The 26803-nt window shown below is 40.3% G+C and overlaps 1 protein-coding gene across 1 annotated transcript in view; it reads left to right on the forward strand.

Annotated features, from left to right (window-relative positions):
- The first annotated feature begins 14350 nt into the window (after positions 1-14350).
- The window catches only part of LOC116854120 (zinc finger protein 358-like), a 33740-nt gene continuing 21287 nt past the window's right edge, over positions 14351-26803 (forward strand). Inside the window, exons 1-2 of the mRNA XM_032835719.1 lie at positions 14351-15299; positions 19922-20020. Coding sequence (XP_032691610.1) covers positions 15095-15299; positions 19922-20020 — 304 coding nt within the window. The 5' untranslated portion in view covers positions 14351-15094. The remainder of the gene's footprint in view (positions 15300-19921; positions 20021-26803) is intronic.

Here is a 26803-nt window from a genome sequence, read left to right on the forward strand (position 1 = left end):
TTTCTTAAGAAACGAGTATTTTTTGAGAGTAATAATATTTACATCTGTAGGTAAAATATCACGCAAATTTTATCTTTAATTAAATAAAAATCAAGCTTTAAAATGAAAAATAAATTTTTATTTTGAGGTACTACATATAATTCATATAATTAGTTCAAGAGAGATTACGAATCAATAAGACACTTAAATAAGCTTAAATAAATAATTAAATATTAAATAAACCTATAATTTATTTGAAAAGAAGATTGGCAATTTTATCTTTCTGTTTCTCTTTAGAAATTACAATTCTTCGAGACAGAAGAATATCGAGCGAAGAATTTTATTTAAAATAATCGTGACATTTTCTCGTCTCATTTGAAATTGTATAACAATATAGCGGAGAATACGGGGGGCAATTAGAGAGGCAATGAGAGGAATCACATACCACCTGTGTAACTTAATTCTGCCAACAATATCGAAAGCCGCAATATCGGAGTCTAGCCCGAAAGTACTCGAACGGCCGATATGATTCACTGTAAGGCCTATGAAAAATTCAAAGGATGTCTATGAGTGTAGCTATCGGCTGGCCGTAAGAGGGTCGTTGTTTATCTGCGTCGCCGTCCCGTCCGACGGATCCGGAATCCGGCTAGTTACAATCTCTGCTTGCTTCTGCTGGCAGAACACCTCCGCCAAAATAATGTTATATTATCAGGCGACGGTGCCACCTGAGCCGCTAAAAGCTTCGGTCCCGATGCGGCCATAACGCAACTTGGAGATTCGAGATTTACTCCGGCGTATAAAATCGCCGACTCGTAGCGATGCCTCTCGGATCTTTTACTTGGATTTCCTGACGCTCACTTTCCGATTTAAGGATTGCCGACGATTCTTATTTCCAATCGCCACTCCTCACTTTGCTTAAGACGCACCGTCCCGGTGCAGGAAGCGCTATAACCTTACCGTTAATTATATTTGACGAAATTGAAGCTTGACGAAAGTACTGGCAAATTGTTGAAAGACGGACATTACATCGGGCATATTTTCAATATTAATCGAATGGTTGCGCGGTGTCAAGAAGCTCCATGTTGAGGGCACTCTTTGCACAGACTGCGGACTAAATATTATCATGCATTTTATCTGCGAGAGTAGATGTTATGTAGTATGTACCTTTAGTGCCTTTGAAATCTTCGTTTTCGTCGCGCTTCGCGTCGCGTCAATGAATCCGATTGATCGCAGATCAATGGGTCGTTGCCGCCGCACGATCGACTAATCTCAAGGGTCAAACGACGCCGGTCAAGTCGGACTTCCTTCGCCAGTTGACCCCGGCGCTATTCTCAATCTCGACTCTGACTCATCCTCGTCATGAGCGTCATCGTCGTCGTTGTTCTCTTCGTATCTCCTTCCCCATCGACCGTACTTGGCCGGTCGAGATACGCTTAGGAAAAGATCATGTTTAGTATGACGTCATTTTTCTACGGTCTCGAGCCTACTGCTATAAAGATCAAATTTTTTAAATGTCTACTGTATTATTTAAAATAATGTACTGTCGAGGCCTCGGCAGCCGAATTGATATGGCGTTCTGCTTAGCAAGTGCGGATGTCCTGATTCGATTTTTGATTGAGGCAGTACTTTTCTCAATATTTAAGGAATATTAAAGAGAATAAATTATATAAGAGAATAAGGAATATTTAAGAAAAATAAGTGCATACATAGAAAAAAATGACATTCTTGTTTTAAAAATATCTTAATTTTTGATATGTAAACTTTAAAATAAGATTACATAACATTCAATAAAGATAAGTTATTTGCATTAATATATTTTGTATATGTGTGTAATTTAATAAAGGAAAATAAATAATAATAAAGAAAAATATATTCTTATTGTCCAAAAATAATTTTTGTTAGTGAAAAGTACAAAATATTAGATTGTTTTCAAATATCAAAAGAAGATATTACTATCATCAAAATAATTATATTGTACTTCTTATGAGATTGTTATAATATTCAGATAAAACATTACATTATTGAAAATCAATTTATACTGATTTTTGATGTTATAATTAATTAATATTTAAACAATGTATCTCTCTCAATTGTTTGTATAGCCTTATATAATTTGTTTATTTCTTGTAAATAATTGTTACTATCGTAAATAAAAAAATTTGCTTTATGCAAAATAATCCACATATTATCGTATATTTTCGGCTGCCAGAGACAGTCGATGATGAACGAAATAACGCGAATGTGGCTCAGAAAGTACCTCAACTGCTAATATTTAACAGCTTCTCCATCTCATTAGCGCTTCTCAGAAGTAATTTCGTCCGAAAATCCGCAGGAGTCCAAACACTTTGCAGGACACGCCGCGAAGCGTCGCCGAGGAAGTCGTCGCGACGAACGGGGTGGGCCGGCGAGAGACGGGGGGTTGATTCGAGACTCGCCCATGTTTGCCAAGCAATCAAGCCCAATCATTAGCCCCCGGACGGATCGAACGTAGGCGCGCGCGTTATATTACGAATAGACGCCACTGTGTACGCGACGATCAGCAGTCGACGGTGTGCACGATCGTGCGCGGCTCGTCGCGACGACTCGTGGACAGGAAGTCCACCTAATCAGGGGTAGTGAGTGGTAAACAGGGGCGCGGTTATGCCCACCGGGGGTACCTACTGCATTACACCAGGGATTCGAAGCGGATCGCCGAGCTGTAACGGTGCCGAAGACAAGGCGGGGGCTCGTTTATCCACAAAGTCTTGCCCCATTCAACACCATGATCGCTAATTTAATTAGACCTCGGCCTCTGATTAGTACAGAAGAAGGTGGGATGGGGAAGCGAGAAGGGACGGGGGTGGCGATGGTGGGTGTTCCTCCACCCGCTGCTGAGGAAGTGCCTGTACTTTCGCCGTGCCGTGGCGGCGGCAGTTCACCTTGTTCACGTGCTCCTTCCTGTCATCCGCTCGAATTCATTTAACTCCCCGCGGTACTTCTCTTGTTTTTCCATGGTTTTAATTAAATTTCTTATCCGGCGCGGGGTGGCTGGACGGGAGAGTAGCGGGGCAGCGCGCGGCAGAGCGATAGGGAAGCCGGATCGAGTGTTTTGCTGGACTCGGGAATCTCTGTGTGCGCCGGAAATAATTGGAAAAGTTTTGAATTCGCACAAAGTCTCATCGATTATGCGCTTGCCATGCGAAAGTTTATCCGTCTTGTAAACAGTTTTACTAGAGAATCGTGCGTGTGATACGTTAAGAATCGATAAAATATTGCTTATAAGAGAATATTGTGAAATCTCATATATATTATATCGACAAAATAATGTACAGACTTTTCGATCTTGCAATACGGTCCTTATCAATGTATAATATCTGGACAACATTGGCAAATCGACGCAGAAACAAATTGTGGCACATAAAACTTCAGGGCTTACGCAAATCTGACGATCAGCATAGATAGGTACACACTCCAGATTATTCAGTTAAGAATAGATATGTAAAATACAAACAAATGGAAAGAACACAGTGTTTTTACGACAGCACCAAGTCCTTTAAAGAAGCATACTCTTTAAGAGATCTGTCGTGCATTTTTCTTCGATCTCCCCCGACCCTGCACAGCCAAAAATTCGTTTCTTTGACGGAGCCAAAGTAGCCGACGTCAAAATTCGAATGCCAGCTCGACGTCAGCCTCTCCTCGCGGGATGTCCTCGTTCCCACGAGTCCACCACGTATCTTTGGAAGGCGGAGGAGCACATTTGAATCTGCCGGGGCTGCGCTCACCGCTACTCTCTTTCTCCCCCTCTTTAAATACACTACTTACACCACGCAACCTTTGCGTAACCTTTGCCAGTATGCGAAGAAGTGGGGCGTCTGTGTGTCGACGGGTGAATCGCACACGGTTGAATCGCGCGGTCTTTGATATGCTGACGTTGCTATTATCAATTCAGATGAGGCAGGGCGGCTCGGTCGTTTGGCAAAACTGCGTTTGATCTGGCTCACCCCGTAGATACGTCGGTAGGTAGATAGATAGCTGTACGCACATGCTCTCGTGTGGTTGGCAGCCTTGGGCATTTCGCGTCAACTCTCTTCGGGAGAGAGAAAGAGAGAGATAGAGATAGAAAGAGAGAGAAAGGGAGAGAGAGAGGGAGGGGTGAAAAAATTGGACCGGCAACGGGAATGTAAAATTACCATGCCGCGCTCTTGTCGGCTTTTATCGGCGCGCTTCTGCTTAATTCCAAAATCCAGCTTCGGGAAGACGCGCATATTGGAACTTCGCGCAGACAAACAAACTCAAACCTAGAAGCCTACTAATAAACGGGATGGCGTTGGTGGATTGAATGAAATGTCAATTTAAGAGATTGAATCAACTGCGGTTTAAAGGCTCTGTCTGCTCAAAAGAACAGAGATCGTAGTATCATCTTCACAACTATTTTGACAAAGCTGTACCATTTTTTTCTTCATTGGTTTCTTCATTCTCTCGCTCTATCTCTGGTATCCAGAGTTCTTATAATTTTTGCTATACAAGCGATTTTAATTATCCAGTATTGAAGCATTTTTAATATCCACTTTCCCGCCACTTAAATTCGCGTTCGCTCACTCTTAATTGTCCTCATCTATTTCCCCGTTTAGAATTAGCTTTTCCGGGCGTCAAGTTTCCTTGAAATCGCCCCGTGGTGCCGTGCCGGACGCGTCGCAACGCGTACATTTATAAAAATTAATCGTTTTGCTCGGTTTCCTCATTTGTACGGCAACAGGGGGTGAGGGAGGCGACCGTCTTAAATTAGATTGTATGGACATGTACTACTGGTGACCCTCTTGAATCATAAAGCGGCATATGCGGGCTTCGATGATATTCTTTTCGGCAATCAAAGTGTGATCAAAAAGTGTGATCAAGTGTGACTGACTTTGCCGAATATTCATGTTATTCGTTATGTTATTTGCGTATTAAATATCTTGTGTTGTAAAGTTCTCTCTCGATTTCATTTATATCCAATTCAATACAGAAATACAAAAAATATTTTAGATCCATCTTGTTTATTAAGAAACATTTGCGAAATAAATTATTTTTCATGATAATAACTGTGACAAGCTTTTGGTAGGACGAGGAGAAACAGAGACTTATAAAAATTTGTTAGTAATTCATCAATGGACTTGGATGATTTTTTCTCAATTACAAAGCTTAAAAATGATTTAAAAATTACAATTTGACTAAAAATAAAAGTGAAAACTGGGACTTAAGCAATAACAATTGCTTAACAAAGCTTAAAAATTTCAGCACTTAAAAATTGTTAATGCTGAAATATCTTTTCAAAATGAAATAAACCTAGTTGAATTTCCTGGTCTGTGTCTGCAACACTATATTTTTCTTACGCTTCTTCTCAGCACGCCCTACGACCTTCGTCGTCCTCCTCTCCGTTCTGACCGACGTGTGTAACGCAATAATCATTTAATTCCGGCAGTCGTACGCGCAGCGCTTGGCGCCAAGTCAATCTAAGCCAACCGGATATGCCTCTCTCGTCTGCCTCGTTCAGCCACTGACGTAATCCCGAAGTTTAGATTGGGCGGGGGATGTAGGATACTCGTCTTTCTCATTAGGATCGGACACTCTGTAAAAATTCGCCGATCCGTCTTTCGAATGTATGCGAGCGCATTTTCGAAAATGATACGCCGCAGCTGATTACGCGGCTTCGCGAATAATCTGTTTTGTTTTATCGGCAATTTATGATTCCGCGGCTTTCGTCATTATTAACATTTATCAGATAACAATTTATTGTGCTCTATTATCGACGGAAGGGATTTAAATGTGTAGCTGAGTGAAACGCTCCGCGCGTGGAAATAAATTACGCGGTTGGTTTTATTGATCTCTGCATTAATGGACATTAATATGTTAAAACGAATTACGAGTGAACTCGATTTTATGTCATAATTAAATTCTTACGTCGTTGAGTTCGTATTAAGAGCAAATTCTGGTTAATCGAAAAAATAATAGATTTTTACGATTTTTTCTCAAAGAATTGAAAAATGATGAATAAAGATATCAATATATGGTTTGTGGATAAAATATATTATTTATCATTGTTTTTCAAGTAAATAAAATAAAGTAATAAAATAATTATTTTTTATTTAGAAAACAATTGAAATTTCGTTGTCCAGGTTTTTTATGCTGAGCGCGGTGTCGCCTAACATCTCTAACTGGTGGATAACATTACAGCTCATGAGATAATTTGAAGTAAATGGGACAAGGAAATAAATTTAAAACTGTGTTAAATTTGCTGCAGGATGAATCTTTGTTATATGCAAAAAGTCGATATTTAACAAAATAGTTACGGCGAAGTTGCAGGTCACCTTTCTTCTTTTTTTCTTTCTTATTTAATGTCTCGACAAAAATACTAAAATTTTAAAAATTTTTTGAACGATTTAGATTCTTCCTCCAGAAAATTTAATACAGTTATTAAATTTCCTTGCTTCATTCGTTTCAGATTATTACATGAATCGCAATGTTGTCCACCAATTAGAAATGTCCGGTGACACACAAAAAGCTAAACCAAAATTTCAGTTCTTCAAAATAATTAATTTGTTTATATTTAAAATAATGATAACTAATAAGCTTAAATTCATATATCAATATCTATGTTTGTTTCTTTGAAAAGAAATTCACTAAAATCTCCTATTTTTCGGCTGTCTAAGCCAGAATCTTCTTGTAACATAACTAATAAACGTTGCCGCGTATTTTTGAAGAGAGCGCAAGACAATTTATTTATTGTCCATTCAAATTGTCGTTAGATCGTCAACTGTCCGAGCAATAAATTGGACTCTCATCTCGATGTCACCCGCATTATTACGAACGCGCTGCTTAATATCTCAATCTGGACCGTTCTCTGCCTGCGTATCAAAACGCAACCATAGATCATCGACGTGGGGAGTGACGTGATGGGGTATCGAAGTATCCTTTGCTGCAGTTATCATCTCCAATGTCAGACAAGTCACCATATCCCGCCCATGCTTTTGTACCGTCATCCCTTTTCCTTTCTGTCTCTCTCTCTCTTTGTCTCTGTCTCTTTGCCTTGGTTTCTGCCCGATCCCCTTTCGGTCTTGCGCTTTTCACCCCGCGCGAAACTGCTAATGAATATCGGCCCTAAATATCAGTCCACAGGGATCCGGCGAGGGTTCATCGGTGCTCGTCGATGCATATGTCCGTATATTACGGGGGTTTACACACCCCGGTTCCCCGCGGTAACTTCGCACGACGGCTCCCTCTCGCCCATACGCTTACACGGTCACGCTCGTTTGTCCCGCGTTAATTCTTCGTCGTTCTCGGATCACCTTGTCTCTCGCGCACAGCTCTCGTCCCGTTCGTTTCCCCGGGCTCTCTCTCGTTCTCGCGATGGAAACTCGTCGGCCGACACCATATGTCCGCTCTCACCGTGCCGGAGTCAAGACGCGCCCCCCTCACGCGATATCCCCTCGCATGAAAATCTAATCGCGAATCCGGTGGAAACTACCGACTCCTGCAAATCCTTCCAGGAGTTGACGTCGACCGTCCACGAAAATCGCGCACGGCAAGACCGCCGCAAGCACGGAAGAGGCAACTGGGTGGACGACTTCCGGTTGCTGTCCTCGTGTAGTTCCGAGTCTCTTGTAAAATAAGCACCGAGCACTGTCATTTATTAATTTAATATTCTCTATGTCGTGATATTAACATTAACGGTAAGATTATATTTTATAATACTTTATTCCCTTTCTCTTGACATTGAAACCTTCGACATATATAGTTCCTCTTCGACGATTATTATTAATAATCAAAGTGAGAAACAACTCGCACCGAGATCCAAATAGCCTATCAGCATCACGGAAAAGAGGCGGCGATAGAATTCGCGTTTTTTCAAAATGTTTTCTTAAATTGCTCGATTGTGCGAGAGACGATTTTTTTACGACGTAGTTGCGCAAATCGTCGTAAAAGAGCTTTCTGTACGGATACGGTAATCTGGATTAAGTATGATAATCTCGATTGTTTATGTAGTACAGTGACCTAACGAGCCGATCATCATTTCGCTCAGAGGTGATATTCGGAAGCGTGACACGGCGAAAGCTTTGTCGCGAGCGCACAAAGGCGGGCAGAACTGTTTTCGTGCGGTGAACTCAGCCGCGGCCTTGCTATGATCAATGATACACGATGTCTTAATTGATCCAGCACGCTCTCTCGTCGGCCAGAAACTCATCGCGCCAGGAACCATCGATCTCCACGGATTTAAATCGCGTACGTCGCGGTGATCGCGTGGCCGATTAGATAAGCGACGGCGATTCGAGGAAGCGTCTCTCATTAATGCCGGCGTTGTTGTTTATTATCATTTTCGGCTCCACCGTGGCGACAGTTGTGAAATCCTGTGTCATATGGGGTGCAGCGACGATAACACGCCAGATATTGATATGTGCGAAATTGACACGCCGCATTAATTAGAAATACCTCATTACATATTACACCAATGCAGGAAATAATTTGCATTCTCTCTCGCTGAATTGTCAGATATTCGAATAAATAAACTTTATAAGGCTCTTTGATATTCCATCAAATAAAATCATTTAAAGGCCTTTGAGAGTCTATACATATCATCTAGATCAACTAAGACAACTTTCTCTCTCTCTTGAATTTCTAGATCGTCAAGAAATATATTTTATTTTTAACATCATCGAAATTGTTTTTCAAATTACATGATTTACACTATAATATCATCTATTAGTGTATAAGCTCTCAAAGATCTTTAAATGATTTCATTTGATTGAATACCAAAGAGCCTTAAAAAGTTTATCCAATCGGATATTTAACAATTGGGAAAAAAATTTGGATGATATGATGTTAATAATCAATTTCTTGACAGCAGAATGAAATATTTTCCTTGATATTGAGATAGTTGGCACACAATGACGCGACAGAAACGAATTTTATCCGAGAAACATTCCAAGCTCTGAATCGAGCTTCTCGATCGAATCACCGATCGACCGATACTCGCGCCCGGATTCTTTCTCTGGATCCGGATTAATCGCTTTAAATTGGACCAATTTCTGCCAATTACGTTCCAGAGTTTCCAGATAGCGCGTACTTACGGTAAAACGATCGTTCGTCTACCCGCAGGGGTCCATCTGCGGCCCGCGTGTGCGCGCGCGAGCGCACCCACATGCGCGCTCGCGCGCAGCGCGCAATAATTGTACGCGTCTCTTCACGATACGTATTTTACACGTATCGCTCTCTCTTGGCCGGCGATAACCATCACCCACATATCCCCAATTGGTAAAGACAATCGCTAATATGTTTCTCTCCTTGATTGAGAGTGAGTCATGCTGCCCGCCGCGCGACGTCTCGTTCACTCCGACGCGAAGCGGAGGGAATGAGATAGATAGATAGAGAGAGAGAGAGAGAGAGAGAGAGAGAGAAAGGGGGGGAAGCGAAAGGCGAAGAGGAAAGAGACACCCGCGGCCTCTTCTCTCGCATTTGCCACCGGCGAAACAATTCTTCAACGGGACAATCAAGTACTAAATTCGTGGCGCCAGCCGGCCGCCCGCTGTATATCCGGCGTTGTTCAACTAGTTCGCCAAGGTGATGCCAACTCGTAAACGTGGACGTCCGTTGTCTCGATGATCGTATCGACGCTTGATTAATACGGATCAACGATGATGTCACTTCTCACGTGCAGTGTAGTATCGACTCCTCGTAAACGGATTAATTGTAGTTAATAACGTACGAGAGATTTCGCATCGGAATTTCTCATATTCGCGGCAGTAAAAGTTGCATAAAAATAAAAATTGTATAAACGTCATAAAAGTTTTAATAACATTACAAACAGGTAGAATGTTAACTCTCTAACGCGACAAATGACTAGTCCGCGTTATTTTTGTGAATATTCACTCATTTAATCCACCTATTGAAGGATGAGACGTCTTTATTGCTCGAAATGCACGTTAGATGCATAGATAGAAACTCACTCACCGAAAAATAAATGGACATAAGGCCTGTGAAGAATTGGACACATTTCACATTAGAGGTTTTACTTTTTGTGGGCACCAGGTCATAAAAATTTTCATTATGGAAACAAACCATAAAATGCGAACAAACTCGAATGTGTGTGTTTCTAGTTTGTCACTTTCCCACAGGCAACTAAAAAAATTACATGCGGTCAATAAGAATACCGGAATCCTTGAAAATTGCTGAAAGAAATCAAAACGTCTTAATCACAAAATAATAATAGAAAAATAATAGAAAATAACATTGTTCCAAGTACCTGTTTAGTTATATCACATAATGGACCCGTCGTGATTTACACTCAACTTTTTGAAGTCCTCAAGAAACTTTAGCCGATTGTCATGACCTTATAATTTTCGTCGTCACACTTTCACCCTCGTTATTCTCCTGCTGCTTTCGACTGTCCCTTTTTTCCTTCTCGCAGGCAGAGGGTACCGTGCAGCTTTTCACACGCCTGCGTCGCTGCCGTATTCGCAGTATGAGAGTAAGCAATTTTCTCCTGAAGATAGAACGGCCCTGGGACGTACTCGGTGCTCCAGGGAGAACGTACGACGATGCGAGCGAGTGAGTGAGTATGATTGATGCGGTTTGTCGGTCTCGCCTGACGTCCAACATCTCGTCTCGCGTCACGCTCGCGGATACTTACGCCCCAGACGACGACACTCTCGGTAGTACACCCCGGCTACACCTTGCGCATTCGGCCGCGGCTGAACTACCCTGCAACCGCTGCGCCTCGATTTCCCAGCGTACGCGCGCAGAATGATCTACCGAGAGACGCGAAGCACCGTCTCCTCGGGAAATTTAGTTAAGCTTTTCCCAGTTATATGCACTACCGCGGAACTTTTTTAAGAGAAGGAGAGATGGTGTACCTCGAAGGCGACCGGGTCGACGCGGTGAACTTAATAAATGGATGACACATGCAGTTAATGCGCGTCGTCTCGAGCTTTACATAAATACTCGTGGTTATTAAAAAGCAGAAGTAACTCGCATCATGCAACTTCGCAGTTTAACGGGACGCAGCGTATGGTAGGTATATTGAATTACGCGTGAAAGTCAAGATCAAACAGCGCTCAAGATGAGTTATTTATAGAATATCGAAAGCGCACATTAAGGAAAAAATGTTTGGTATTTGTAACCATATAGTGAAAAAATTATAATCAGCGGAATCACTTCTGTATTAAGTGTTGTTGTAGAGTTAGCGATAATAACCTTATATATATATATATTGCTACTACGCGCAGAAAATATCATTCTACTATTAAAAAAAGGCGATTAATCATAAAAGCCACTAGTTCATAAAAATTTTCATTGTGGATAAAATGCGAATAAACCCGAATATGTGTGCTTCGAATTTGCCACTTTCCCACATTTTATGTTCACAGGCAACTAAAAAAATTATATGCGGCCGATAAGAATATCAGGATTCTTTAAAAGTGCTGAAAATCGTTTTAGTCGCAAAGAAATATGGAAAATAACATTGTTCCAAGTATCTGTTTAATTATACATCATAATAGACTCGTCGTGATTTATACTCAACTTCTTGAAGTCCGCAAAAAACTCTACCATAGTAAAAGTTGTGTAAAAATAAAAATTATATACATGTCATAAAAATTTTAATAACAGTACAAACAAGTGTTGTAAATTAACTCTCAAATGTGACAAATGATGCGTTGCTTCTGCAAATGCTCACCCACTTAATCTATTCACTGAAGAGTGAAATGTTTTTATTGTTCGGAATGCATTTTATTATTGTTAGAAATGGATGGAAATTCACTCATCAAAACATAAATGTACATAAAATCTGAAGAATTGAACATATTTTACATTAGACGTTTGACTTTCCATAAACAGCAGGTCATGAAAATTTTCATTGTAAACCACAAACCATAAAATGCTAACAAATCCGAATGTGTGTGCTTCGAGTTTGTTATTTTCCCACATGTTATGTTTACAGGCAAATAAAAACATTACATGCGGTCGACAAGAATACCGGAATCCTTGAAAATTGCTGAAAAAATATATCCGATTGAACTTTTCTTATTTGCATCTGCGATATTAAAATTTCCCTTGGATGATTTCACAACTGACATCGCAAAAATAAACGCACGAAATATGAGTGGCCGTGGAGACGCGTGACGCAAGGAGAATCACATGAGCGCAATAACTGCGCACTCTTGCGAATTTCGTCTCGCACGAAATCGATGCGTTCTTCATATCTCTCGGGTCGGGGCGGTATTCTATAATCGAATCATAATCTCGTTCTTTATCGAGCCGAACGACGAAGGGTGGGAGAAGTGCAACGAGTTGACGCAGCAGTGATGAATGCAACCGGAGGATCTTTAATGCGCCTCATGTGCGCCGGATATGAAAAGCAAAAAGAAGATGATAGGTACAATGGCATCGCGGATATTTCTGGCAAACGAAAAGTTAAGTCCGTTGCACACAACCTTATCGGGATATGCGACGTGTCATTGCACCGAAAATTCTGGATTATCGGATGGAAGTCGCGTCAGTTTGGACAACACCGTCGCCGTTTCGGCGACGTGTTAAAACGCTAAAACTGTTTGAGGCGCTTGATAAACTTTATTACCCGATATCGCGCCGGATTTACGCCCTTCGCGGGTATCACAAAAAGCGTCTGACGCTCCTATCGGGGATACATTCAATTTTTTATAAAAATTAAAGATAAAATAACTGTTCTATCTATATTTACGCAACAAAGAGCGGTCGCAAAAAATGTATATTTTCACAAATCTTTACGGATTATTTGTATTAATATAATCGAAGCGAGCAATTATTTTAACGCGCCTTCCAATTACATAATGATGAAAAACTATAGTTGTTTACTACGCCAACTACATCTTTTTATTATTTTTTTGACAAAAAGATAATAATAGCAATATATATATAATGTTATTATCATTAACATTATAGTAACACTTAATACAAAAATGCTTTTTTTATGTTTGATAGTTATATTTCTTTCACTATGTGATTATACATTGAGAGAAAATAAGCGATTGATCTAACTAAAATTATAGTTATTTTTGATCAACTAATCATATTTTTTGCTTGTTTTAACAAGAAAGTGATAATATGCAGAGGTTATTATCACCAACATTATAGCAGAATTTAATCTAAAAAATGGCTTTCTCGACCATATTTATAGTAATTATTTCTTTATGTAATTATAATTATAAATATTACATATTTTTCCTTTAGTGTAGTCACAAATACCAAGCATTTTCCCCTCAGTACTTTTTCTCATGCCAAATCTGCGAAACTGTCCAAAATACGTTTTTCCACGCGAGTTAATTACTACGGTATTATTGCATTTTATCGCGTTCTTTCTGAGCATATAGTTCAGAGCTCGGAATTAGTTGCCCACTTCGGCCGATTCTCGGGAGTTACGCCTTCTATCTTCCCTTTGTCGCAAGCGAGCCACGCAAGTGACGGTCGCGGCTCCAAGCTTAAAGCCGCGACTGGTCGCGATCGTCATTTGCGTGGCCCGCTCGCGACAAGGGGAAGATAGGAGGCGTAACTCCTGAGAATCGGCCGAAATGGACAACTAATTTCAAGCTCTGATATAGTTGGTTCTCCGTTCTTTAAGTTTTGTTGCGCGTCTCTCAAAGCAAAATATTACCCAGAAACACAGAACTCTTTTAAGGAACGTACGTGATCTAAATACTCCTCGGGCAACCACCAGTAAGCGTTTCATCTCTTTCGAAATCTCGCCTAGCGAGAAATATCAGAAATCATCCCCCACGGCCGTAAAAACGCAAGCACTCTACCGGTCCGCCTAAATTTTCTAAGATGCTCGCTCGTTGCCGCCAGCATCTACCTTCGCGGCGGTGAAGGACGGGCGGCGTACGTGCACGTACGTCCAAGTGTGCGAGGGCAGCGCGCAAATATCAATCAGTGGAGTCAAGAGTGGAATCAGGGTGGCCGAGTGGTTCCACATAATGCTGCAACCGGAGGTGAGAGAGAGCGTAGCGCAACGTGTGTTTCGTGTTCGGTGCAGTTCGGCCGCACACGCAGACACGTCTATAAAACGCACTCATACAGAAGTGCGGATCCCCATCAGCAACCCCACTGCGACGTCTGAGCAACGGCGTTCAGTAGCGCCGCAACCCCACTTTTCTGCAGGATCGACGCGTCGTTCGTGTGTTGGTGCGTTAGTGAACACACCAAACAGCCTGGTATTGGTGTGGGTGGAGTAGAAATTGTGAGGGCGTGTCTGGGAGGCGGAGCCTATGACTAAAATCTTGGTGTGTATCGAGCGTCCGTGTGGATGTTCTCCCTCTTTGTGTGAACACCGACAGTGGGAATGTCGTTCGTGTAGATCTCTCCATCTCACTCCTACCCCGAGTCTGCCGCTCTCCGGCCGTCATCGCATGAGAGTCCCTCCACTATCAGACCCGTTAACAGCAGTCGACGTCGAGGCACCCGCACTAACGGCTAACGTCTCTCACATCCCCGGGCTTGAGCCGGTGCTCGCCGTTCCCGACCTGTCCTGCCCGGCCGATGGACCGCACGGAAATCAGTGTCGCTGACAACCGGAAGCCCTTCTTGCGCGACACGTATTCACTGTCGCGAGGTCGGCAGGAGCTGTCCTGTGAGGACCCGTCCAGGTGTTGACGAATCGCGATCAGCAGGCAGCCCCGAGTGTCTTCCTGACTGTGACCACGAAGGAACTTCTAGTGCTTGTGCTGAGTACGCTTCTTTGAGGGTGACTGATATCGACAGCTCTTGGAAGAATGAAGTCCGCGAATAGATAGTTTTCCATTAAACTCGCTCTATTGATTGTGCATATTGCCGTTTAAGAAGAGAATCTCCTTCTTGGGGAAACAGCCGCCGTCTCGTAACTAAATTCACTGTTTTTGAAAACGCGTCATTCACTTAAGACGTGAGGAATCCGCAAAAACAGGACCACTTTGAGAGGACTCTCATCGGACAATTTCATTGAAAGTCGTAAGATTACGGAAAATCGTGCATATTGGTTTATTATTGAGGAAACGTAAGGACCGTAAGCGTGGTGCTGAGGAACGTGGGGGAGGATGCGAATGTCGTGTGCAGTGACGCGGAAGTTGTAAGAGGGTGAATAGACTCGAGGTCCAGGATGATGGAAGTGCAGCAACAACACTCGCCTGTCGGGGTGGGTCCGCTGGATTTTTCCAGACGGGGGGTTGCCGAAGCGTCAGCGTTTCGGGTTGTCAAGCCCAAACAGCCGGCTTCGTCGCTCGTGCACCAGCAACCGCTGCCGCCGGAAACTAACAACAATGAGAATCTTCAAGAGAATCCGCAGATATCCATTGACGCTGAAGGTAAGAATGATTAAACAATCCTACGTTGATCTATTAGTGATCATAACAGTGATGGCAAATATTATCTCCAGCAAATTTTAACTTTTTGACCCGAACATCTTGCTTCTTTGTTACTTTGATAACCTTGATATTATCATTAAAAAGAACCAATGAAGTTGGAACAAATTAATACATTTACTGCTCAACTAACGGTAACTTCTCTATTTACACTAATAGTACTACGTTAAAGATAATGATATTAACACAATATATAATAATTTGAGTTTCTGAGTTGGATAAAATGCTGCAATATTCGAACACAGAATAAAGTTAATACTATTCGTTAAGTAAAAATTATCAATCAAGGAGGAGATTTTTTCACTTGATTTCACAAAAGTGTAAAAAAGTATGCAACACGTCACGTGCATTGTTCTCTCAAAGTTCCAAATTACACTTCACTCTCTCGCTGGTTATATGCACGTTATATATACGTTATTTGCTGGTTATATGAGCTTATGGGTGGCGCATTATCGCAATTAAAAACTCGATCCTCGCCAATTACCCCAACCGGGAACACCCCGCACAAACCGATCGAGCCCGTGGCGGATGCGGCTACACACACCCGTCGGCATTCCCCGCGTAGAGAAAGCGTATATTCGAAATAATCAACTGAAACGCATATCGCGCGCTCAGCCTTTGACGTCCCTCCGGCTGACACTCGCTGACGAGGCGCCCCCGACACTCACCCCCTGCCATCTCTCGTCTGTCATCATCCTACCTATTACCTGCCTATTATCCCAGCGGCGTGGCGTTTACGCGGTAGCTTCCGGGCTCGCACCGACACCTGAGCTTGCGCCACGTATACGCGTGCGAATCGCGCGGGGAGCGAGGCACGCGGCGCCCGGAGCGCACGCACGCACGCACGCACGAACACACGCGCGTACAGGTGCGTAGGGGCCGCCGTGCACAACGGCCCGTTCAACAGGTGAGAGGGGATGGTTGGCGGCATTAGATGGCTGCCTATACTAATACCCTGCTACTAATCGCGGTAACAGGCTAAACGCAATAATATCGAGCCATAGACGTTGAGCTGAGCGGTTTAAGCGATAATTGCCAGGTGATAGGCAGCTCGTCGACAGGGTTCACTGCTCTTCTTCCGCCGTCTGTAGCCGCCGACACATGCTTGGCCCTCGTGTGTGCACATAAGTTGAGAAAAAACGGATATCTCTTTGGTTTACACTCGGAGAAAAGACATGGCGGTGGCGACTATATTGGCAACAATTATACGAATTTAGCATGTACAGTAAGGGAAAATCGGGTTAGTCTCACTAAAAATTATTTTTCTAACTGTATCTCCTTGTTGTTCTGACAGGAAAGTAAAAGTAGCAATATATATGTATGATTATTATTACTAATGCTATAGTATATAACACTTACTATAAAAATATTTCTTCGTATAATTCTCCTTATAATAAGTGTTATTATAATTCTTTATGTAAGTTTTAAAAGTTATATAAATCTCCTTATAATTCTTTTATTATACGATTGTATAATGATAAATACCGAACATTTCTTTTTTAGCGTAGAATTAATATATATAGTTAATTAAATAAACTATTTTGCAGTTATTGTAACTGAAGCTTGGTTACGAGTAATATAAAGTATTATAAAGTAACTATGTTAATTGCAATAACTACACTGAGAAAGAAAATATATCTGATAAAATAAATGTTTATATAATCTGAAAATATATCTGAGAAAATATATCTGATAAAATAAATGTTTATTCGGTGGATACTATAGTACTATATATTTACTTTTTTATACTAATATATAAAATATTTTATAGATATTCAAATAAGAAAAAATATATTTTTGTAAAATCTTAAGAAAACATTAGTTTTTAGTGAAAAGCAATTGTTTATTTTATTTAAATACAAAAATGTAGATTTATGTAAATATGTTATTGGTACCTATCAAATAAACATTTATTATTTTTTATTAATTCTTAAAATTATACTTTTCTCTAAGTATACACATACACACGCACACGCACATACACAAAATAGCTCATTAAACTATATCACATTAATTTCACATATAAAACTAGTGTAATTGTCACCTGTACAGTTGCCATCACCATGTTTCTTTTTCTGAGTGAGCATATGTGTGAAAAATTATCGATAGCTACTGTTAATTGCACAAATATTTTCCATCGATCGTACCACCACAGTCTTTCGTATTTCTCGTACGTGTAATGTGTACAATGTTACTCTTCAATGTCCGGCGTACGTTGTCTATCCTCTTCCTCATTCAATCACGTGGAATTCTTTCGCCTCAATTTGGGTATCACGCTCGACTCGATCCTCCCGATCTTAAAAACGACTGAGGGCTTGTCGATCGACCGCAGCTGCATTCGTCGGTGGTTTCCACGGTAAATCACGCTGGCTTTACCGTTTTATAGATTTACGACCGGACGATAGCGCGAAACGGACTACGCAGGATAAGCGACGCGCGAGCAAACGGCACCGATATCGCGCCGATGCTCTCGCTGGCTGACAAACACGCGTTACCTGCATTGTGTATACACACGTATCGATGTTGTTATACCCAACCACCTTATCTCGAGAGCGCGCGGCGTGTTCGCTATATAGGAAAATATGATTTATTTCTGATAATCCTACGAGAATGAGACAGTCTTTGCGGCACGGAGCGTCTAATCTCTTCGCGCTATCTCAGATTATCCCGGACGGTCCTATATTGCAGGGATTACGGATTTCTCTCGTGTTTTCCTTTTTTTTTCGTCGGTTCTCAGTATAACCGACCCGCCGGCGGTTCGTCACCTATCGATACAATCGATCTTTGCGATTCGACGGCGATCACTACAAGAGTAATATTTGCGAAGATGCATTATGCCGTGTGAATGATGAATTTATTATTTAAAAGATAAATTTTATAACGATAAATAAAACAATATATTTTTATTTCTCAATTCTTTATGACTCCGAAATCATAAGTCGGCCTTTTATCTTTGTGCAATTAATTTCATTTATCATTGACTATAATATGGAACTGTTTTGATCAATCATTGATATATTTTAATTTTGATGTGTGACTGTCCTCGATAACTTTGATGTCATTACTAAAATAAGTTTGAACTTGATTTAAAGATAGAATATTCGCGCGATTCGTGTAATCAAAATGCACACACACACATAGATAAATATCTATTATTATTAAAATAGAACATTGTGGCATATGCTATATTTCACTCCGATTCAATAATATCACTTATCGTGGGGTTGTAAAATTTTATTTCACCTTTCATTTTTCATTAATAGTATTTTTTCTATCCTTATTCGATAGTGAAATGAAGCGTCGTTGAATGACGCATACTATACCGATATAGAAGAAGATAGAACTGATTTAGCGCGATCAAGTAGAACGATTAGATAGACTCTGGATTGCGCTCATCGTCGTAAAGCTCGGATTTGATGATATTTTATCGCGTCTATATGAAAAAAGGCCAACATGGATTACGGCACGTTCGTTTGTCGGCCGAACCGCAACTTTTCTGGACTATCGCGATTGATTCCCCATCGCTATGGTTGCAGATTTTATTGAGCGTCTACGACGATGTATTATTTTGATATCGGAAGTTGCTAACTCCTGTGTTATTGAGCAATAAAAGCAATAATACTTGCGTATGTCAGTAATCCGGAGCTTAATGAGCTTCAACGTAAACTGTATACAATATATTGGATCATCGATTTTATCAATTGTAACTGTTTCACACTCGGACGACTATTTGTTGACAATGTGGAAAAATTGCTGCAAACGAGTAATCCGATCTGTTGTAATTTTTCTGATACGGTAATATGTAATTGCTCTGATTGTAGATAGATGTGTCGCATAATTCTTCATATTCCGTGCGTTAAGCGAAGGGCAAGGATTCCGTACGTTCTGATTAATCGTCGGAGTAGCGATTTGGCGTGAAATTCGAACTTTGATGCTCCACCAGGACGATCAAAGAAACCAACCAGGATAGATGGCGAATGTTCGGGGCTAGGAATGCAGGTTTCGGGGAGAAAGAGAGCGAGTAATGGCCGGAGCAAGGTTGATAAATAGAGGAGGGTTTCTCCTCCTTTCTAATAAAGACGCTCTTGTCGAGGGGTTGATCTTTCCTACGAACCAGGAATACTAAATTTGTCAGGACTTGAGACGTCACTGCTGCGTTAGTGGTTGGCGGAGTAACGATGCATAAACGATTGGGAAAAATGCGCGATCCTTTCGCCGTTTGCATCGCCATCTTTTCGTATCGGATTTCGCGTATATATCTCGGGTATATTTACTATCTGGAAGAAAAACTTGAGAAACTTAGAATTCTCTGAGAATTCTATCGGAATTCAGGGAATTTCAATGAATTGATGTTCTATAAAATCAATAATACTTTATCTAACACACACAAGTGTCATTTCATATCTTCAGCTACTTCTTTTAATTCAATAAATTTTATAATATATATTTTATAATATATATATATATATATATATATATATATATATATATATATATATATATATATATGTTCGTTTTGTGTACAAGAAATTTGATAATATTATGACATTTTTCTTTTGTTTCAGGAGGCTGCAATGTTCGTTTAATGTTTCCGAGACTGTGGGCACCTTTCGGGAATGCCACGGAAGTCACAAACTTACCACCTTTACCAAAGAGTCACTCAGGTATGTGCGCTGTAGGGAGTCTATAATCCACTTTATCGATAAGTTTGCGTATCCAATCGAATTAGATCGCGATACTGTAAAAAATCTTTCGTGGTACTGTAAAAAATCTCTTGACGTCGAACTTAGCGCATCTGTGCACCCTCGATTTTCCGACACATCAGAGGAGGGATAAATCTGGATGCTCCACTATGTAATAATTCATATCTTTTTAAGTATGTCCCCATGAAAGAAAGATCGGAAATAAGAGAAAATATCACATAAACACATTTATTTTAAAGATAGTTAAAAGGATTTGACTTTAAATTCCACATATTTTATTGACTAAAAAATTTGTCCTTCTTCCACGAAGAGAATAATTGACTTTTCTCTTTTAAATATTATTAATTTTTCTATCGTTAATTCGAGATATTTCAAGAAACTGCTACGTTCGTCGCGTTTGGAATTTACAATCTACTGTACTCTCTCTTTTGCTTGCACTGTTTGTTTCTCGCTTCTCTCCGAAAGGTGTAGACGCGCGGGTGTAGCGCCGACCTTTCGCCCCCGATGATGGCTTCCTCCTCGAGCCCGGATGACGGCGAGTTTTTATTTGCTGATCATTAAGAACGACCGGTCGTCCGACGATTGGGATAAATGGTAGCACGCGTCATACCGCGGACGGACATGGGCCTTTCTAACTCCTGCCGGTCCAATTGGAGCAGATTAGAGGCGCGGGCACAGGGATTCGGGCCGTCGGCCCCTTTGTACTCGTACCTACTCTGAATTAGTAACATCTTGTCATGTTAAACGCCCGTGCATACTCTTCCTACTCCTCCCGTGTGCGCGCGTGCACGTGGCCATTCATCTGCCCATCTTCGTTCTCGGCGCGATAAGATCGGTCGCGATACTTTTATCGTCGCTCTTCCATCACCAGCTCCGTTCCTTCAAGATTCGCGGCGTGCAAACATGGTGCTCGCTTAGCAATTTCGCGTTATTATTTACATGGATTATTGACTCTATCAATACTGCATTATTGTATACAAGATAGAGGGAGAATATTATCAGAAAAGCTATTTTAAGATAAGAAAGATGATAAAATGATCGGTCATCGCCAAAATGTATAGCATTGATGAAGTGGAAATCTTCAATAAATTCAGATTATTAATTATTGATTTTAATATTTACGTATAACAAACAAACGTTAATTTTATTTATTGCATTTGAAATCATGAAATAAATAAATTGCATGATCCAATTAAGAAATAAAGTAATTAAAAATTACGTATTGTAGCAAGTGTATACGGAGAAAATGTAATAAAAATTATGTTGAAATTATACAGTATTTTTGCTGAAATACATTAAAATTGTAGTATAAATTACCATAGATATAACAAAAATTTGTCGATCTACGATAACCTAACCTTCACGTTATTATAATAATTTTATAGTAAAAGGTTAAACGTGCATAACATTTTTACACGAACATATAATAAATTATATTAAAATTATATACTTACAATGTTATTTTATTATTATTTATTATTATTTATAACATAGTAATTTCGGTTATGATCCTGCATGATCCAAGATTACAAAAATTTTGTTTTAATTTTCCCTACAATATTTTCTCCTTATATAATGAGAAATATGTTTTCCGCGTATCATGAGACGGATATGTTTAGTAATTACTTTTGCTATCAGTATAATCTACCATCTTCATTTAATCTAACCTCTATTTAGGTTAAAATCTTTTCTGTAATTACTTTCTCTATGTATGCACCTTTAATATCGCATCCTTCATGACAAGATTAGTTTGAAACGGACAGTCGGATAAAAATCCGTTTTTAAAAACCCACATCGTGCTGTCACTCGGCTTTACTGACACCGCCGATGCAACAAAGATCGCGCTTTTATTCTTTTTCATGAGCCGGCTTCATAGAAGGGGCTTGAATGTGAAGTGTGTAACGGCTTTAATAGCGGTAGATCGCTACGCAGTAAACGACTGACGGACGACAGAAGATTAAAGTTGGCCGTTAACTCGATCTAATTGTCCCCCCGACTTGGCCTTCCTTTATTAATCCACGTCTACAACCATCTTCGGCATCGTCGTCATCCCCTTGTCACGAACCGGTCTGCCGATTCGCCGCATGAAACGTATACACGCTGAAATCGTCTTGAATTGAGTTTACTCATTAAAAAAAATTCCACATATCGATTAAACGCGCGTGTCGAAATTTTATTTTCCAAGCATTTGCACAAGCGAAGTATTCCTTCATTTCAAAGTATCTGTTTAATATATATATATATATATATATATATATATATATATATATATATATATATATATATATATATACACACACAGGGTGTTCTCAACCGACAAACTTTGAAAGATTGTTGGGGACACTCTAAATAATGGACTTTAGGTTGGAAATGGGTCGTTTCATCGCTACGGGGTGTTTGAAAAAAGTCGGGCTCTTGAAATATCTAAATATAAGTTTTATAAAACCATCCAAGGTCAAACTCATAAAGCTCAGTACATGAATCTTTTTACAACTTTTGTGTCTGAAACAATTTTTTATAAAACATATTTTTTTAGATATTTCGAGGTTTCGACCTTTTACGAACATCCCGTATGTCGTAGCGATAAAACGATCCATTTCCGACCCCAAATTCATTTGCAAAAAAAATGATCCTTAGGATGTTCCCAACAATTTCTCAATGACAAATAAACTTATATCCCGAGTCGAAATTTTTATTCTACTTTTAGCCTTACTATTCTATTCAATACTTACTTTGATACTCTGAAACCTATAATCTTTCTTGATTCTATTTAACTCATTCGAGTCGAAATATTGATTCTATTTTCAGGCTCATTATTCCATTCAATACCTATTTTGACGCTAAAAAAAGTGAAAGGAGAAATTTCAGACATCATCAGAGTTAAAATAGGGGTAAATTGTATCATTAGAATTAAACCTACTTTACTAACTTAGCTTTAACTGTATATTGTAGAATTCAAGATTTAACATAAGACCAGAATTTCGAGTCGGGATCATTTATGGTAATGCGCAAGAGTCCGCGCATTTCTAACGAACAATGAGATGACAAGTTCTGCCGCCAGATCATCTACTAGCGTTCACATGATAGCTACACTCTGCAAACTTTGTCTCGCTCATCCCGCAAGCAACTCCGAGCACTTTGCGCAAACATGGCGAGCTATGATACGTGTCGATGGTGGCGGTGGCTGCCGTGACAAAAACAGTTTTCAAGTCGATTCAAGAAGTTTCATTCACTGTATCAAGGCTGGAAGCCACTACGGACCACGTGAGATGCGTCGCGGTGCAGTTCTGGATGCACGTGTGCACGTCTAACGCAGACTCCGTCAAACCCGGACCAAAGTTAACCCATCTGCCGGACGGTCGCGAGGCGTTTTTCTCGTCGGTTCGCGCTGCCCGTTTTTAGTACATTCCAGTCGACCCAGACGCGGCATTTGCGTAAGCAGTTCTTCCTACCTCGCTGCGAGTCACATCTGTCCGGACTTCCTTCTCCTTTTTGCTCATTCTCGTCTCGATCCTCTCCCTACCACCCTCCCGACGACATTGCGTGAACTCAATTATTATCGTAATCACAAAGCGACTTGATCAAATCATTTTCGTGATTTTTAGCAATGCGTCGAGATAGTAGTTGTAAATAGATCTCTCGCTGCATTTATATGCTTGTGCTTGGAGAACACTGCAGATTAATCAATTCGGTTTTTAACATTGCTTTTAAACTAACCACGATTCTATCACATTAATTCCCACCTTATTAACGAAAGAATAACGCTTTGATTTTATAAAATTTACCGTCTTACGTTTGAACAATTAATTATTAAATTACAAAAAACAGAAGAGAAAAGTTTCAACTCAGTCGTTTTATTATAACAGAACGTATTAATGTACATATTAAAACAAAGTCAACCTCAACGAAATATTCCTAAGGCTTAGTCAGCGTACTAATACGATTAATAGACTTAAATTTTCCATACGATGTTCCATGTAACGCAACAAAGAGGAGATAATTCAATCTCAAGTTTCTAGTGAACACATTAAGTTCAAATGACTTAAGTAATAATGGACTTGATAAATAATTGTTCTACAACTTATACAAAAATAAAAGGTCTGCTAAAGTTTTTCTATTTTCCAGTGATAACACATATCAAGATCCGCGAATATCGGTTGATAATTATGACATGTCTTTAACATTGGTCTGCTTACATAAAAATTTACGCGGCGAAGGAATCTACGCTTAATTTTTATTTTAATATATTTTATTTTTATTAAAACGTAATAATTTCTTCGATATAGAGATCAAAATATCGAACCATGCTACAGAGAGGCTCCGTACTAATAAAGTAATATATAAGTCGCTGAGGCACTATCATACGTGAATTCTGAATTTAGGATAACACGATTTCAAGTATGTCTCGGTAAAGAAAATAAAGAAGAAAATAAAGTGAGATATAACGGCTGTAATTTCATTAGCCCCTCCTTTTGTCTTTTTTCGTATTTTTAACTCGGTACAGTAAAGCACCTATCTGTCTCCTCGGACAGATCCCCGCAGGCGTGAGCGTTTCTCATTACATTAGGCCACTCTGACTCGAGTCATATTTTGATTCGATTGCAAAGCCACCAGGAGACACGATAATAATCGACCCCAACGACGGGGCTCGCGGAGAGCTTTAAATGCGATTAACCGACACCGGTGCAGCGTACAGCTCGGCACGTGACTGCGTGTCGCGCGCACGGATTATAAATATAATATACTGGCTGTGTGCAAGACGCAATATGAATGAGCAGGTCCGAAATTACCGGGTATTCGAGGGTTCGTGAAATAGAGCCGAGAGCGCCCTTCTTTCCCTCAAGACGCGTATCCGTTTTGCCGGGCCTATTGCCGCTGTAAATCAATCTATGCGCGACAATCTATGTGAATCTCTTTCTCTCCTTCTCTCTCCCTCTCTCTCGTGATTATTAGAAATGCCGCGGGTAGTTTCCTGATACACTCGACTTCAAATCAGGGCGATTAGAGCATTAGGATCTTCATTTAGGCTCGTTTGTATTTACTTAAAATAAGAATTTTGTGCAACAAAGGTCCGCTTGTGATTTGTCGGTAAAAAAATATCTCTTAGTTGTGCTTATGTAATTAAGTTACTATTAATTTAAGACGGAATTTCTTTTTTTAATTACTACTGTTGGCAAATGTTGTTTCCGCGATATTCGGAATACCTGGAGATGTGCTCATTGAATACAATGCGACAGGCCCATCATACATCATGCGATCCAGATAATCATATCTTGAAATCAAATCTCGATTTCTCCAAACTTTTTCATCACACACGCGTGCAAATCTATGTTACGATGATAACAGAGAACAGAGTAAACACATTCCGCTGGCACGATCTAACAAATACATCAAAATTCGCGACTGAATCACTTTTCATTTGAGCCGCGCGACAGATAATATGATGTGGACGTACAAATCAAAGCTTCGTCAGGAATCATCGATTTGATAATCAGAGGACGCAGTAAATTCCGATTGACGCGCGATACCGAAATTGCGATCTGATGCCGTTTGTGTCTCTCGCCTTCTTTCTCTCTCTCTCTCTCTCTCTCTCTCTCTCTCTCTCTCTCTCTCTCTCTCTCTCTCTCTCTTTTTCTCTCTCTCGATATTACTACGAAAATATTAATTTAATATTCCAATAATGATAAAAGCTTAATTCCCCGTCATAAATTAATTAATCATGGAACGTTAGAGCTATAATTCATCACTACGTGACACGTTATACAGTAGCTAATCACATTAATATCTAACGATAAATAGCGACGACGTGATAAAATTGTTACCATCAATCTATTATTCCATTCTATAACCATTCGGCCATGCGAAGGTGTGGTTAAAGAGTTTAATTCAGCTAGGCACATTATTCACCCTCGTCTTATCACACTCAAGAGTAATTTCATTTCACCGCGCTGTTAACGGTTAATCACGACTCATGACACTCCGGCGGATGAAAAATTCCGAAAGAGCGCGCGAAGGGATCTTATTAAGGACACTGCTTCACGAAACGTCGCGAAAGTACATTTCGCTCTCGGCGCCTCACTATTCGGTTCTCTCCTCGCGATGCCTCGTTAACGCAACATGAGACCCTGTCACGACCTCTCGTGCCCTGCCCGTCCCTTAAACACCCTCGCGCCAGCACGCTAGGAAAAAAAGGCCCAGTACGTGACTCAAATCTCATTCCTGGTCCTCGGGTCTTTCTGCCAGAAGAAACTGTATTTACCCGCGGCTTTTCTCCTTTGGATTCCTCCGTATCCGGCGTTCCACGTGCACTTCATACGTGACGTAGCCGCCGTCCAGTCATTGGCCATCTTGGTCTCGTGACTGGTGTATGAACTCTGGTTTATCGATTACGAAATGTCTACCTGTGCGGAGGTGCAAAATCCATAGGCGTGATTCGGTCATCGACCGGGCTCTCGTGGAGTCTCTAACGATTTGTTAGTTCACAATATAAAGTCTATTAAGTATGAAGAAAACTGTTATAGTTATCATATCCGCATTCTCTGTGATTAAAGAAAAAATTTATAAGATATTGCATTAAAAATTGTTACATGTCCATCTATGCAGTTCTCACAGTCGCAGTTCTTATGAAATGTTCAGATATAGTTCTCATATATAGTTGCCTCAATTGAAGGAATATTGTTGTTTTTCTGTGCGGTCTGCAGAACAAATTCTATATAAAAATCTGTACGGTTTGGTCATATAGCA

The sequence above is a fragment of the Odontomachus brunneus genome, unplaced genomic scaffold (genome assembly GCF_010583005.1).
Source record: "Odontomachus brunneus isolate Ranch 3 - 2012 unplaced genomic scaffold, Obru_v1 Obru_scaffold_008, whole genome shotgun sequence".
Classification (NCBI taxonomy): domain Eukaryota; kingdom Metazoa; phylum Arthropoda; class Insecta; order Hymenoptera; family Formicidae; genus Odontomachus; species Odontomachus brunneus.